The sequence below is a fragment of the Phoxinus phoxinus genome (assembly GCF_949152265.1).
Source record: "Phoxinus phoxinus genome assembly, chromosome: 21".
Taxonomy (NCBI): domain Eukaryota; kingdom Metazoa; phylum Chordata; class Actinopteri; order Cypriniformes; family Leuciscidae; genus Phoxinus; species Phoxinus phoxinus.
Genome location: NC_136896.1, coordinates 2230270 through 2245269, shown reverse-complemented (window position 1 = coordinate 2245269; position 15000 = coordinate 2230270). Strand labels below are relative to the sequence as shown.

Genomic DNA, 15000 nt, shown 5'->3' with positions numbered 1-15000 from the left:
CTCAACTTAAAGACGTAATTCACCCAAAAATTGCTTGAACCATGTCGTTCTTAACCTGTATGACACAAAATTAGACATTTTGAATGATGCATTCACTCTTTTGCAGTTATAAAATGGGGATTGTAGATTTCATTGTTCAAAAGCCACAAGAAATATATCAAGAAATCAAAAATATTCAGAAATACAGTAATACTGATAATCTTCCTCTCCAGTCGGATGTTTAAGTGCTGCGAACACATCGAGTCAGGAACTGAAGCAGTTCGATTCATTATCGTATCACTCAGAGATAATGTGAAATTAATGAATGATTCAATTAAATGATTCTCTTCTCGTTGCTACTTCTCGCAATATTTCTGAGTCTGTGTCGCTCCTGTCCTTTCACATCGCCAACTCTCATTAAAAATGAATGGCTTTTGGTTCGATTGATCACTGTCAGTGTGTGAACGTCCCTTAGGAACACACGCACACACACACACACACACATCTGTGCCTCCAGTCCACTCACTGTGTTGTTTATAGAATAACTAAATAAAATAAAACAGGAAATAGCTGAAAATCTTCAAAATCTTCCAGAAAGTCAGCCAGATATTAATAACACAATTATAGAGCAGCAGCACTGGATCTCTGAGGTTTATCTGTTCACGTTTGTTGTTCATCTCAAAGCCCACAGATATGCTGTTAGTGTGAGTGTGTGTCAGATGTTTACTCAGACGTTGAGTCGTTCTTGTTTGACTTGAACAGGATTTATTTACAATAATGATGCGTTACGCGAGTCGGAAAGGCTTCAGCTTTTAACAGATGCAGACGAGACGCGTGCAGCGGCATTGATCCTGAAGCTCCTGTGAGTCACACACAGATTCTGCTGTGCTCGGGGAGAACACACACATTACTGGAAACACTGACACACACATAATGAACGACCTACTGTATGTTTCCCCTCTAAATATAGTTTCTGTTCGTCTGTGTGTGTGTGTGGTCTGATGCATTTATGCTGATTAACATTCTCATGCATTACTGTAGCCTTCACATCACACACACACACACACACGACCTTGCTGTCCTGTAACACACACACACACACACACACACACAGCTGCAGTCTGTCACAGAGAAATATGACACCAGTCTCAATCCTGCAACTACAACAAAACCCTCCTGATGACAGTCGTGTGTGTGTGTGTGTGTGTGTGTGTGTGTGTGTGTGTGTGTGTGTGTGTCATTCCGTCCGAACTGTGTCCTGAATTACACATATGATGTTTGTCAATTTAAAAGATAATTATGAAAGTCGCAGTTTGTCATAAAACTGAAGAGTAACATTTAGTTTTATGTGAAAATCGCTCAATGAACTTCATCTCTCGTCTCGCACTATACGTCACCGTTCCTCGTGTGTGTGTGTGTGCAGTCTGGTACAACACACTCCGGCATCACGGCGTAACGTTAGGATTATAACGTAAGACTATAGAAAACATGACAGACGTTAGCGTCAGTAGAGTTAGCGTCAGTAGAGTTAGCGTCAGTAGAGTTAGCGTCAGTAGAGTTAGCGTCAGTAGAGTTAGCGTCAGTAGAGTTAGCGTCAGTAGAGTTAGCGTCAGTAGAGTTAGCGTCAGTAGAGTTAGCGTCAGTAGAGTTAGCGTCAGTAGAGTTAGCGTCAGTAGAGTGAGTTAGCGTCAGTAGAGTGAGTTAGCGTCAGTAGAGTGAGTTAGCGTCAGTAGAGTGAGTTAGCGTCAGTAGAGTGAGTTAGCGTCAGTAGAGTGAGTTAGCGTCAGTAGAGTGAGTTAGCGTCAGTAGAGTGAGTTAGCGTCAGTAGAGTGAGTTAGCGTCAGTAGAGTGAGTTAGCGTCAGTAGAGTGAGTTAGCGTCAGTAGAGTGAGTTAGCGTCAGTAGAGTGAGTTAGCGTCAGTAGAGTGAGTTAGCGTCAGTAGAGTGAGTTAGCGTCAGTAGAGTGAGTTAGCGTCAGTAGAGTGAGTTAGCGTCAGTAGAGTGAGTTAGCGTCAGTAGAGTGAGTTAGCGTCAGTAGAGTGAGTTAGCGTCAGTAGAGTGAGTTAGCGTCAGTAGAGTGAGTTAGCGTCAGTAGAGTGAGTTAGCGTCAGTAGAGTGAGTTAGCGTCAGTAGAGTGAGTTAGCGTCAGTAGAGTGAGTTAGCGTCAGTAGAGTGAGTTAGCGTCAGTAGAGTGAGTTAGCGTCAGTAGAGTGAGTTAGCGTCAGTAGAGTGAGTTAGCGTCAGTAGAGTGAGTTAGCGTCAGTAGAGTGAGTTAGCGTCAGTAGAGTGAGTTAGCGTCAGTAGAGTGAGTTAGCGTCAGTAGAGTGAGTTAGCGTCAGTAGAGTGAGTTAGCGTCAGTAGAGTGAGTTAGCGTCAGTAGAGTGAGTTAGCGTCAGTAGAGTGAGTTTGCGTCAGTAGAGTGAGTTAGCGTCAGTAGAGTTAGCGTCAGTAGAGTTAGCGTCAGTAGAGTTAGCGTCAGTAGAGTTAGCTCCAGTAGAGTTAGCTCCAGTAGAGTTAGCTCCAGTAGAGTGAGTTAGCGTCAGTAGAGTTAGCTCCAGTAGAGTGAGTTAGCGTCAGTAGAGTTAGCTCCAGTAGAGTGAGCGTCAGTAGAGTTAGCGTCAGTAGAGTTAGCGTCAGTAGAGTTAGCGTCAGTAGAGTTAGCGTCAGTAGAGTTAGCTCCAGTAGAGTTAGCTCCAGTAGAGTTAGCTCCAGTAGAGTTAGCTCCAGTAATGAGTGAAAAGGTATGATGTCACATGTGCGCCTTTTGGGTTTGTAGTCTTTGTAATGACGTATGTTCACAGTCTTACACCTCAACAGTTTTACATCAAACTGCGATTTTCTTGACTTTAAAATGTATCTTTTAAATTGACAAACATCATATGTGTAATTCAGAGCACAATTCAAACGAGATCAAAATATTTGTTGTCTCTCGCCATTGACTACCATACAATATTTCTCCGAAATAAGGTCCCATGGTGTCAACCGGAAGGGGAGGGACTTAGGCTCTCTATTGAATCCATCCATCCACCCCCCCACACACACACACACTCTCTCTCACACACACACACACACACACACACACACACACACACACACTAGATCTGAGTGTTTATATCTTCACTACACCACCAGATGAATGTATAACCCTGATAATCTTACAGTAACTAACTCTCTCTATCTGTGTGTGTGTGTGTGTGTGTGTTGTTCTCTGTAGGGTTGAGAACGCGTGCACTAAACTGGTTCAGGCCGCTCAGATGTTGAAGGCGGATCCGTATTCTGTCCAGGCCCGGGATTATCTGATCGACGGGTCCCGCGGGATCCTCTCGGGAACCTCGGATCTGCTCCTGACCTTCGATGAGGCCGAGGCATGATGCGTTTAAAACCTTTCCAGTGTTAATCCCTCTGGATTTGAGATACTGACAGAACCTCTGCTCTCTGTCCTGACCTCAGGTCCGTAAAATCATCCGTGTGTGTAAAGGGATTCTGGAGTACCTGACGGTCGCTGAGGTGGTGGAGTCGATGGAAGATCTGATCACTTACACCAAGAACCTGGGACCAGGTCAGGATAACAGCAAGCAGTTTAACATTAAAAGTAGAGATGCACCGATTGATCGCACACGGCGGCCATCTTGCCACAGTCAGCTCGCTCACCCGTAACATCGTGTTTTAATGGTGCATGTACTTTTTAAATAACCATAACTTGCTCAATTTTCTACCGATTTTCAAACGGGTTGGTTTGTTATAAACGTCAGAGATGTAGTTATGACACTGCGTACTTATGAATAATTATAATATTATATATTTCAACATGTTCAAGCATCCAGAATTATAGCCACGTTAATAACGTTTGTAAAAAACCAAACCGTTTGTAAATCCGTCAAGATTTCAGCGAGATAAGAGTGTGTGTTCGTGCGGATCACTCGCCTTACATCAGGAACACAGAGCCCGCCAGAAAGCTTCCCTGTGACAAGATGGCCGCCGGTGATGAAGTTCGAGACTCCGCCTTAAGACATCTAGCCTTTATTATGTATATCTATGGATAAAGTGATCTAGAGTGATGCATATAAATAAAAGAAGTTGTTGTTGGTTAGTATGCGAGTGTTTTCCGCCCTCATATGAAAGTAAATGTGACCGTTCTCTACGGCAGGAAAACACGGCATGACTTCTGCTCAGATTTGCAGTCTGCAGATTTTGTGCCGTCAGAGTTGACAGATTTCACAGAAAACCGTGTAGTGTATGCACTATTTTCCATCCAATCGGAGGATATAAATTTTGAGCCGATTTTAGATCTCATATCATTTTTCATATCATTAGTCATCTTTATCAGACTAAAGCGTCACACTGTGTGTTTTCCGTCCGCAGGCATGACGAAGATGGCCAAGATGATTGACGAGCGACAGCAGGAGTTGACTCACCAGGAGCACAGAGTCATGCTGGTCAACTCCATGAACACCGTGAAGGAGCTTCTGCCCGTGCTCATCTCAGGTCTGATCATGTGACCTCTGACCTCCTCTAATACCTCACACTTCAGCTAACGCTATTACTCACTGCCCGTTTCATAAGCTCATATTAGTGTGACCAGCGTTAGTGATGTTAGTCAGAAGTGCACAATATACACTACTGTTCACAAGTTTGGAGATGCATTACATACACTACATTGATGCATTGAATGTGTTGAAAATAACCAATCAGTAATATTCTGCATTGTCTGCTATTGTTTTCTGGCAAATGTTTATTTATGAGTTGCATTATAGTTGTATACTTTCCAGTGGTTTGCATATATATATATATATATATATATATATATATATATATATACTTCCAGTAAGATTTGTTTGAAAGACATTAATACATTTTTTATGTTAAAATTAGGGATGGGCAACGATTGATAGCGATTAATTGCATCCAAAATAAAAGTTTGTTTAAATAATATATGTATGTGTACTGTGTATAATTATTTTGTATATATAAATACACACATATGCATGTATATATTTAAGAATTTTTTTTATTTATATATTAAATATTTATATTTAGATATAATATAAATTATGTATAAATATACATGCAAAAAGTTCTTATATATATATATATATATATATATATATATATGCATATGTGTGTATTTATATATACAAAATAATTATACACAGTACACATACATATATTATTTAAACAAACTTTTATTTTGGATGCAATTAATCGTTGCTTATAATAAGTTAAAATACCTTAATATTAATATAAATATAAATGATTACCTTAAAGTGACTGTAAAGGCATTTATAATGTTACAAAATATTTATATTTTCAAATAAATTCTTTCCTTTTGAACTTTCTTTTCATCAAAGAATCCTGAAAAACTAAATGTATGATGGTTTTCACAAAAAATATGAAGCAGCACAACATTAATAATAATGAGAAATGTTTTTTTTAAGCATCAGATCATCATATTATACTGATTTCTGAAGGATCATGTGACACTGAAGACTGGAGTAATGATGCTGAACATTCAGCTTTGATCACAGGAATAAATTACACTTTACTATATATTCACATAGAGAACAGATATTTTAAATTGTAATAATATTTCACAATTTTCCAGATTTTCCTGTATTTTTGATCAAATAAATGCAGCATTGCTGAGCAGAGGAGATCAAAAAGTCCCCAGTCTTTGGACCGGTATTGAATCTGAGTTTGCAGTAGATGCAGTGATGCTGTGGTTTATTGCTCTGAAGCTGATATACTGCCTCATGTTTTGCTCACTCTGTGTCTGGCGGCGTCTGGCGCAGGCATTAAGATCTTCGTGACGACCAGGACGTCTCAGGGGAAGGGTGTGGAGGAGGCTCTGAAGAACAGGAACTTCACCGTGGAGAAGATGAGCACCGAGATCCACGAGATCATCCGCGTGCTGCAGCTCACGTCCTGGGACGAGGACGCCTGGGCCAATAAGGTGTGTGAGAGGTCGAAGGTCACCGTGACCGTGCACGGATCGATCTCTAGCTCGATACACTCGCCTCACACATGCACAGTCTGCTCACACGCATGCACGGGTCTTCTTTATTATACATATTACACTTCACACATGCATGCACATATAATCTAGTGTCGTTCTAAACATGAGAGATTTGACATGATGCAGGGTCGAGTGTGTGCAAATATGTGTGTGTTGCATTATGTACATGCCTTTGTGTGTGTTTTCAAGCTGTTTTTTCCTGAAGATTTTGGCTGGCATGTGCAAACGTCCACACGTGAGCTGGTCTCAGACCCTCACAGAAGTCCGTCCACTTCCGGACTGGACATCAGTGTGTTGCTCAAACACGCATGTTCTTGAGAGAGGATGAAGGATAACCGTGTTTGGATTGAACGTAGAAACCTGGTTTTCAGAGCGGCTGACACTGAATCTGGCTGATGCATGAACATATCAGCTTATCACACACTTTAAACGCTTCTCAGATCTGTGTGAATCAATCTCACAAACACAGGCCAACTCAAAAACACAAACAAATAATATTTGTCTTCAAGAAAATGAAGTCTCTTTTAGGACTATCAAGATTTGGCGATTTTTGTTAAGACTATTAGGCATATTTTCCACAACATATTTACATATAAAATTCATTACCATAATTTGTATGGACACTTTAGTTTTGATAATTAGTTTTGGTAATTATAATATATTATCATGCTAACAATTTACAATAAACTCTCATTTGTTAACATTAGTTAATGCATTCGATAACGGTGAACAATCAATCTTTTTACAGCATTTATTAATCTTTGTTAATGTTACTTAATTTTAACAAAAATACAATTGTTCATTATTTGCTTCAATATTAACAGATGAAACTTTTGATTTAAAAAATGTATTAGTAAATGTTAAATGTTAAGTTATTAAATGCTGTTATGTTAAATGTATTAGTAAATTAAATGAACGTGAAGTATTAATCATTGATAGTTCATGTTAACTAATGTGAACATATGGAACATTATTGTAAAGTGTATTCTTTATATAATAATATGATTCGCATTATACAACATATAGAGGAAATACGTTCAATTGTCATGAAAATAATGGCACAATGCTAAAAAAAAAAAAAATGATTAACAGTCCTAATATAGGCTTCCAAATAAGATGTATAATTTTGTGGGTGATGTATTGAGGTTTGTGAGACTGATTCCTGTGTTTTGGGAAGTGAGTGTTTCTGGGAAGCCTGAAGCTGTCAGATGTGGGTTTAGTGAGAACTTAGGCTTGTGGTCGTGGATTTTCTGTTTTTATTTATAATTTTGTTGTCTCTTTTCTCTGTGGATCTTTTCACTCGTTCTTGTTAAAAGTTGTGTTTTGTTTCTCCTCTCTTGGTTTCTTTTCCTCCCCCTGTAGAAGGTAAGATCTGTGCGCATGCTCTCTCTCTCTCTCGCCGTGTGTTAGCAGGTGTCGCTCGGCCTCGCTTACTGTACATGTGATGATCAGACTCAGTGAGGTGTGTGTGTGTGTGTGTGATGGATAACAGAATGCAGTTGTGCTCGAAGAGAAATGCGACGCAGTGTGTTTAGAAGATCTCACACGTTTGTCTTGCTTTTCTTTTCATTTCGCCATCACAGAAATCAAGAAACGTTTCCTTTTCCAGTGTCAACTCATCTAAAAATACAAATAAAAAGTCAATTTTAAATTAAATTGAGTATATCAGTTGCAATTTTTAGCCATAAAGACATTATAATATACATCTAAAAGTTTGGTGGCGGTAAGATATTTTTTTTGCTCACCAAGCCTGCATTTATTTGATCAAAAATACAGTAAAAATTGTGAAATATTATTACAATTTAAAATATCTGTTTTCTATGTGAATATATAGTAAAGTGTAATTTATTCCTGTGAATTTTCAGCATCATTACTCCAGTCTTCAGTGTCACATGATCCTTCAGAAATCAGTAATATGATGAATTGATGCTCAAGACACATTTATGATTATCAATATTGAAAACAGTGATGCTGATTCATGTTTTTGTGGAAATCGTGATGCATTTTTTTGAAGAATAGAAGAATAGCAAGTTCAAAAGAACAGCATTAATTTAAAAAATAGAAATCTTTTGTAACATAAAAAAAAAAATTTGCACTTGATCAATTTTATGCATCCTTTGAAAAATGGCCATTTTTCTTTCAAAATATAATTTTTATATAATAATTATTTTATTATTATATATATATATATATAAACACGCACATTTAATTTATGATAATATTATATAATATTATAACATGCAGTAGAAATGATAGATAACTACAAGATTTAACTTTTAAAAATAGCCATTTTAAAAATATAATTGTAATATAATAATGATTTTATAATAAATATATATATATATATATATATATATATATATATATATATATAAACACGCACATTTAGTTTATTATAATATTATATAAGATTATAACATGCAGTAGAAAGGATTTGGATGATTGAACTGTTCGGATGCTTAATAAGCAGTATTCAGCAGAAATATAGATCTAGTGTCATATAGAGATATAGAAATATAGATCTAGTGTCATATAGAGATATAGAAATATAGATCTACTGTCATATAGAGATATAGAAATATAGAGTATCTTTAGCACTGGAGAAGGAATGCGAGGTTTGTGGCGCTGGACTCACGATGGCTCTGTGTCTGTCCCGCTGTAACCGGTCTTGTGTTTCTTATTATAAAGTGTTTGTGTGTTTAATCTTCAAACTGTTTCCTGTCTGATGTGTTATAATAATACTGTGTGTGAATGTAAGTGTGAATGCAGTCATCACTGGAATATTAATAATCATTTTTAAAAAAACTCTAATATTGTCAGAATGAAGTGCTGAATAATACCAGTTACCTGAGCTTTGGTCATTTCCTGGTCATTCTCCACATCATTTCCTGTCTCTGTTCCTCACCTCCACTGTAAACTGATGAAACCAGCGCTAGGTTTGCTGGTTTATCTGATTGTGAACTTCTCTATCGGAGACCAGAGAACCGCCTTCGACTGGTTTAAGATGTTTTTTAGGCAGTGTACTATCAATAGATGTGAGAAATGTGTGTGTGTAGTGTGTGGTGTGTGTGTGTGTGTGTGTGTGTGATGAAAGGAACTGTGAGGTTTGTGGGTTTTGGTCTGACGCTGCACAAATATTAAACGGCTCGTCTCTGAGGATGTGATGCATTTGATATGGACTTAAAAAAAGTGTTGCTCATCAGCCTCAGTAGCACTGCATAAATCACACTGAGTGTTGTTATGTGTCTAATTACATATGTGTGTGTGTTTGTTTGATGACAAAGTGTGTGTGTGTGTGTGTGTGTGTGTGTGTGTGTGTGTGTGTGTGTGTGTGTGTGTGTTTGATGACAAACTGTGTGAGTGTGTTGACAAACTGTGTGTGTGTGAGGTGTTGTCTGTTTGATTACAAACTGTGTGTGTGTGTGTGTGTGAGTGTGTTGACAAACTGTGAAATGAAACAGCTGCTGACGACTTTTTACCAAAAAAGGGCATACTACTGCTCTCTCTCTCTCTCTCTCTCTCTCTCTCTCTCTCTCTCTCTCTCTCTCTCTCTCTCTCTCTCTCATCTCTCTCTCTCTCTCTCTCTCTCTCTCTCTCTCTCTCTCTCTCTCTCTCTCTCTCTCTCTCTCTCTCTCTCTCTCTCTCTCTCTCTCTCTCTTTCTGATAACTACTATGTTCACACAGACAAAAAGAAATGTTTTAGTTTGTTTTTTTGTATAATTTATCATGTATTTTTATTTATGTAATTATAAGTTGAATTGAATTTAACTGAATAATTGAATTTAATGTAATAATTGAACTTGTATATTTAATTTAATCTATATTATATAACTTATTATTCTAATGTATTTTTATTGGTGTAATTACTTATTCATTTATATATATATATATATAAATAAATGCAGGCTGAATTCATTAAGGTTGTGCTTATAAGTAAATCACACAGACAACTGACAAAATAAGAGCAGCCAAACTCCTCCACACGCACACACACACACACTCCTCCACACACACACACACACTCCTCCACACACACACACACACACACACTCCTCCACACACACACACTCCTACACACACACACACACACACACACACACACACACTCCTCCACACACACACACACACACTCCTCCACCACACACACCACACACACACACACACACACACACACACACACACACACACACACACACACACACACACACACACACACTCCTCCACACACACGCGCGCTCCACCAGATGTGTGTGTTTGACCTCTGCTGTGTGTTTGCAGGACACCGAGGCCATGAAGAGAGCGCTGGCTCTGATCGACTCTAAAATGGCGCAGGCGAAGAACTGGCTCCGGGACCCTCACGCCCAGCCAGGTGCGCTTCTCCTCACATGATCACATGATCACCTGTGGACGGTGTCGTATGTGTGTTTGCTGATGCTGTGCTGTTGCAGGGGACCCGGGTGAACAGGCCATTCGCCAGATCCTGGACGAGGCGGGGAAAGTTGGAGAACTCTGCGCTGGGAAAGAGAGACGAGACATTATGGGAACTGCCAAAGCGCTCGGCCAGTTTACGGAGCAGGTGTCCGACCTGCGGGCCAGGTATGATGACCCGTCGGGAGGAGGAGTTTCAACACCAGGGCCCGTTTCATAAACTTAGCCTCTGTTAAAGGAGCAGTGAGCGATTTCCGAGAATCGTTGTTGAAAACTGTTGATATTTGAAATCGACCCAAACAGACACGCCCCTTCTCGTCATTGCTCCGCCCCCGAATGCAAGAGTACACAAAAGCACAGCAAAATAATGTGATAAAAGTGAAAATATTATATTAAATATTAAAGGTATTTACATTTAAATATTTTTTGATCAAATAAAAGTAATACAAAAATATTTGTATTGATTATTATTAAATTAATATTATTTAAATTATATTTAACCCAGAAATATTATTAAACATTAACATTTAAATATTTTGTTTATCAAAGATAATATTAAAAGTTTATTTTAATCAAAATAAATTTATATTTACATTTCAAATGTAAATAAAATATTTATCGAAGATAATAATAAAGTATTTACTTTTAAATATTTGTAAAAAAAATAAATAATAATAAATTATTTACGTTAAAATATTTTGTTTATCAGAGATAGTTTTAAGTGTATGTATGTCTAAAAAAATAAAATTATCAAAAATAATATTTCAATATTTTTTCCGAAGAAGTATAGTTTAATTTGTATGCTGCACGGATTAAAGCTAAATGACTTAAAGGCCTAATTCTTGTCTGTGAAGCCGGAACAGTGTTGTTTAGTTGTGTGTGGTGTGTTTAATGTGTGTGTCCTCGCAGGGGTCAGGGAGCGAGTCCAGTGGCCATGCAGAAAGCACAGCAGGTTTCTCAGGGTCTGGATGTTCTCACGGGGAAAGTGGAAAACGCGGCACGTAAATTGGAGGCCATGACCGGCTCAAAACAAGCCATCGCCAAGAGAATCGACGCCGCTCAGGTGAGTGTGTGTGTGTTGGGAACACGTCCTGATTGGATGAATCCCACTTCTGTCCAACACCGTATCCTAACCAGACGCTATGTGATAAGATCCAGCGACAAATAATGTGTCTGTCCACACTAGACACGACGCGACTGCGAGATGCGTAAAAATCAATTAAAACCCACAGCCAATCAGAACAGAGTGTGGGCGGAGTCTCAAAACCCACAGCCAATCAACAAACGCAAAGTGTGGCAATGATAATCTCAGGCGCTGTTTATATGCTTTATTTAATGTTAAAAGCGTGTCATGTGACTTTGAATATCATTTAGTGCTCCAGCTTTGTAGCTGTAAAAGCAACAATGGATAATTCACCTCAGATCTGGGAATTAAACAAATGGAAACAAGAACGTCATTAAAACTGTGAAGAAATGTGTATTATTTGACAAAGATTGTTTTAGGAACTCAGTAGCCTATGTATTTGAATAATGTTTAATGGTGTAATATTTGTGAATTTGATTATGTAGCTACTTATCCATCATCTGTGCACTTGCCGCGAGACTCCGCCCACACGCTGCTCTGATTGGCTGTGGGTTTTGAGACTCCGCCCACATGCTGTTCTGATTGGCTGTGGGTTTTGAGACTCTGCCCACATGCTGCTCTGATTGGCTGTGGGTTTTGAGACTCTGCCCACATGCTGCTCTGATTGGCTGTGGGTTTTGAGACTCCGCCCATACGCTGCTCTGATTGGCTGTGGGTTTTGAGACTCCTTCCATATGCTGTTCTGATTGGCTGTGGGTTTTGAGACTCCGCCTACACGCTCCTCTGATTGGCTGTGAGTTTTTAGACTCCGCCCACACTATGTTCTGATTGGCTGTGGGTTTTGAGACTCCGCCCACAAGCTGTTCTGATTAGCTGTGGGTTTTAATTTATTTTTACACATCTCGCAGTCGGGTCTAGTGTGGACAGACAAATTATTTGTCGCTGGATCTTAGCGCATCGCGTCTGGTTAGGATACGGTGTTAGTGTGGACAAGGCCTCAGTTTGATTTTAATTGGATTGCATACATTTTTCAACTGTATTTACTGGGTACAAAAAGCACTTCAGAGGAAGAATTAAATACGATTAAATCTTTGCAAGATGGAGAGTTTGATGTCATCCAAAATCATGTACAAATCGGAGAGAAAAAGATGCGTTTGAAAGCAGCGGTGTGTGTGTTTTGTGGACGGCAGAACTGGCTGGCGGATCCTCACGGCGGTCCCGAAGGAGAGGAGAACATCAGGGCTCTTCTGGGAGAAGCGAGGAAGATTGCGGATCTCTGCGACGATCCCAAGGAGCGCGACGACATCCTGCGCAACATGAGCGAGATCTCAGCGCTCACCGCCAAACTCTCAGAGCTCAAGAAAGCGTACGTACACCCGAACATCTTGACTTTCAGTCGAAGGCTTTGTGGGGATTCTTGGCCCGAATCTCAGGAATATGAGTGTGATGTTCCATTGCTTCCCACATGAGGAATCCTGCTTTCCCATTGTTTGACTGTTGACTGTTTGACTGTTGCTAGGCAATGGTTGTTCAAAGGTTCTGCAGTGTGTGTGTGTGTGTGTGTGTGTGTGTGTGTGTGTGTGTGTGTGTGTGTGTGTGTGTGTGTGTGTGTGTGTGTGTGTGTGTGTGTGTGTGTGTGTGTGTGTGTGTGTGTGTGTGTGTGTGTGTGTGTGTGTGTGTGTGTGTGTGTGTGTGTGTGTGTGTGTGTGTGTGTGTCAGATGAGCTGCGGTGTGTTTTGTTGACGTTGTTGCTTTACTTGAATTTAAAAATAATATTTTCTTAATTTAAAAATAATTAAAGTACAATTTATTTTAAATAAATAATAATGATAAATATTCTACATTTGTATTATTTAATGAATGCTTACATTTACCTTTTTTTAACGTACCGGTATAAATATTTAAATATTTTCATCAAAAATAATATTGACTTTTTTTTTACATTTTAATATTTTTACATTTTATAAGTTTGCTTAAATAATTGTATTAAAAACAATATATTTTTTAAATCAAAGATAATATTAATAGTATTTACATTTTATATGTGCTAATCAAAAAAAAGTTTGAATGTTCTATTATATTTTTAAAAACATTCAGAAGTACATTAAATTATGTTGGTAAGTTCTTCAAGAATAACTTTTAAAAAAAGTATCTTTTAAACTTTTGATTGTATTAACCAGACAAACTAATCCAATGATTGTTATTATTAAATCCTTAAGTTTTTTTTATTTTACAGTACAACAGCATTATTACTATAGTAATACATTTCTTCATTCATTTAATTTTTTATAATTTAATAAAATAAAAATAATATTTATTTAGAGAGATATTTATTTATATATATATATATAGAAAGCCTGGAAATTTTTTTTTTGTTTTTTTATTGAATAATCCAGACCCTACATGCATGCATACATACATGCATATAAATAATGTTGGGTGTAGATTATTTAATGTCGTTCCTGCTTGAATGAGGCTTTAGTGGACCATCATGGTGAACGCCCCTGATCCAGATGCACTGTCAGCTGTGCGCGAGCTCATCTTGTGTTCTCCGCTGTGTGTTCAGAGGGAAGGGTGATTCCCCCGAGGCTCGAGCGCTGGCCAAGCAGATCGCCACCGCTCTGCAGAATCTACAGTCCAAAACCAGCAAAGCCGTGGCCAACACTCGCCCGGCCAAAGCAGCGGTGCACCTGGAGGGCAAGATCGAGCAGGCTCAGCGATGGATCGACAACCCCACGCTGGACGACAGCGGAGTCGGTGCGTCTCATCAGCCGCTCATATGGCATCAAAACTACCCTGTTCATTTTTTTTAGGAAATCTTGATTTTGTATTTTTTCGTGCTTTAATGTTTATTATACATAATTTCCCCCATATTCTCCATTGTTGCGGCTCCTCTCTTCCCAGTCTGTCAGTAACTCTGTTTACTTCCTGTCTCTATGAAGCCCCTCCTTCTGAAAAGCACACTGTGCTCTGATTGGTTGGCTGGATCAGTGTGTTGTGATTGGTCAAGCTCTTCAAGTGTGTTTAGGCAAATGTCCCGCCCCTTACCATAACCGCCAGTTTATACCATAGACTGTAAATAAATATGGAGGTAGTGTCCGTGACGTCACTCGTAGTGTTTCTAGTGGGCGGGGCCGGCCGTCGCCATCTTGGCAGCGCGTCACTCCCGGATAACTGAAAATGTGCAGCGAGGCGGATTAGCTGAGGTGACGTGGCGCTAACAGACAGCAGAAAAACGGCTAGTAGTGACATCAGCGGCAATCCATCTGTCACTCAAGTGGCCACGCCCTTAATTATGCAGAACTTTCAGGCTTAATATAATTCAAGCGGATGAGTTAAAAAAAAAAATCACCCCCCGCACAGTCGTCATGAAGGGCATAATTAGCTATATAGACCAAAACCACTTTTTGTACAAGCTGTAAACATGTTTTTTTTCTGCTGTAAAGTTGGGCATTTTAACATGGGGGTCTATGGGATTGACTCTATTTTGCAGCCGG

At 38.9% G+C, this 15000-nt stretch overlaps 1 protein-coding gene across 1 annotated transcript in view; it reads left to right on the top strand.

Moving 5' to 3' along the window:
- vclb (vinculin b) overlaps positions 1-15000 on the top strand; it is a 38013-nt gene that overhangs the window by 13051 nt on the left and 9962 nt on the right. The window contains exons 3-11 of the mRNA XM_079595110.1: positions 3193-3343; positions 3429-3537; positions 4341-4463; positions 5768-5928; positions 10270-10360; positions 10440-10587; positions 11329-11482; positions 12694-12869; positions 14070-14260. Coding sequence (XP_079451236.1) covers positions 3193-3343; positions 3429-3537; positions 4341-4463; positions 5768-5928; positions 10270-10360; positions 10440-10587; positions 11329-11482; positions 12694-12869; positions 14070-14260 — 1304 coding nt within the window. The remainder of the gene's footprint in view (positions 1-3192; positions 3344-3428; positions 3538-4340; positions 4464-5767; positions 5929-10269; positions 10361-10439; positions 10588-11328; positions 11483-12693; positions 12870-14069; positions 14261-15000) is intronic.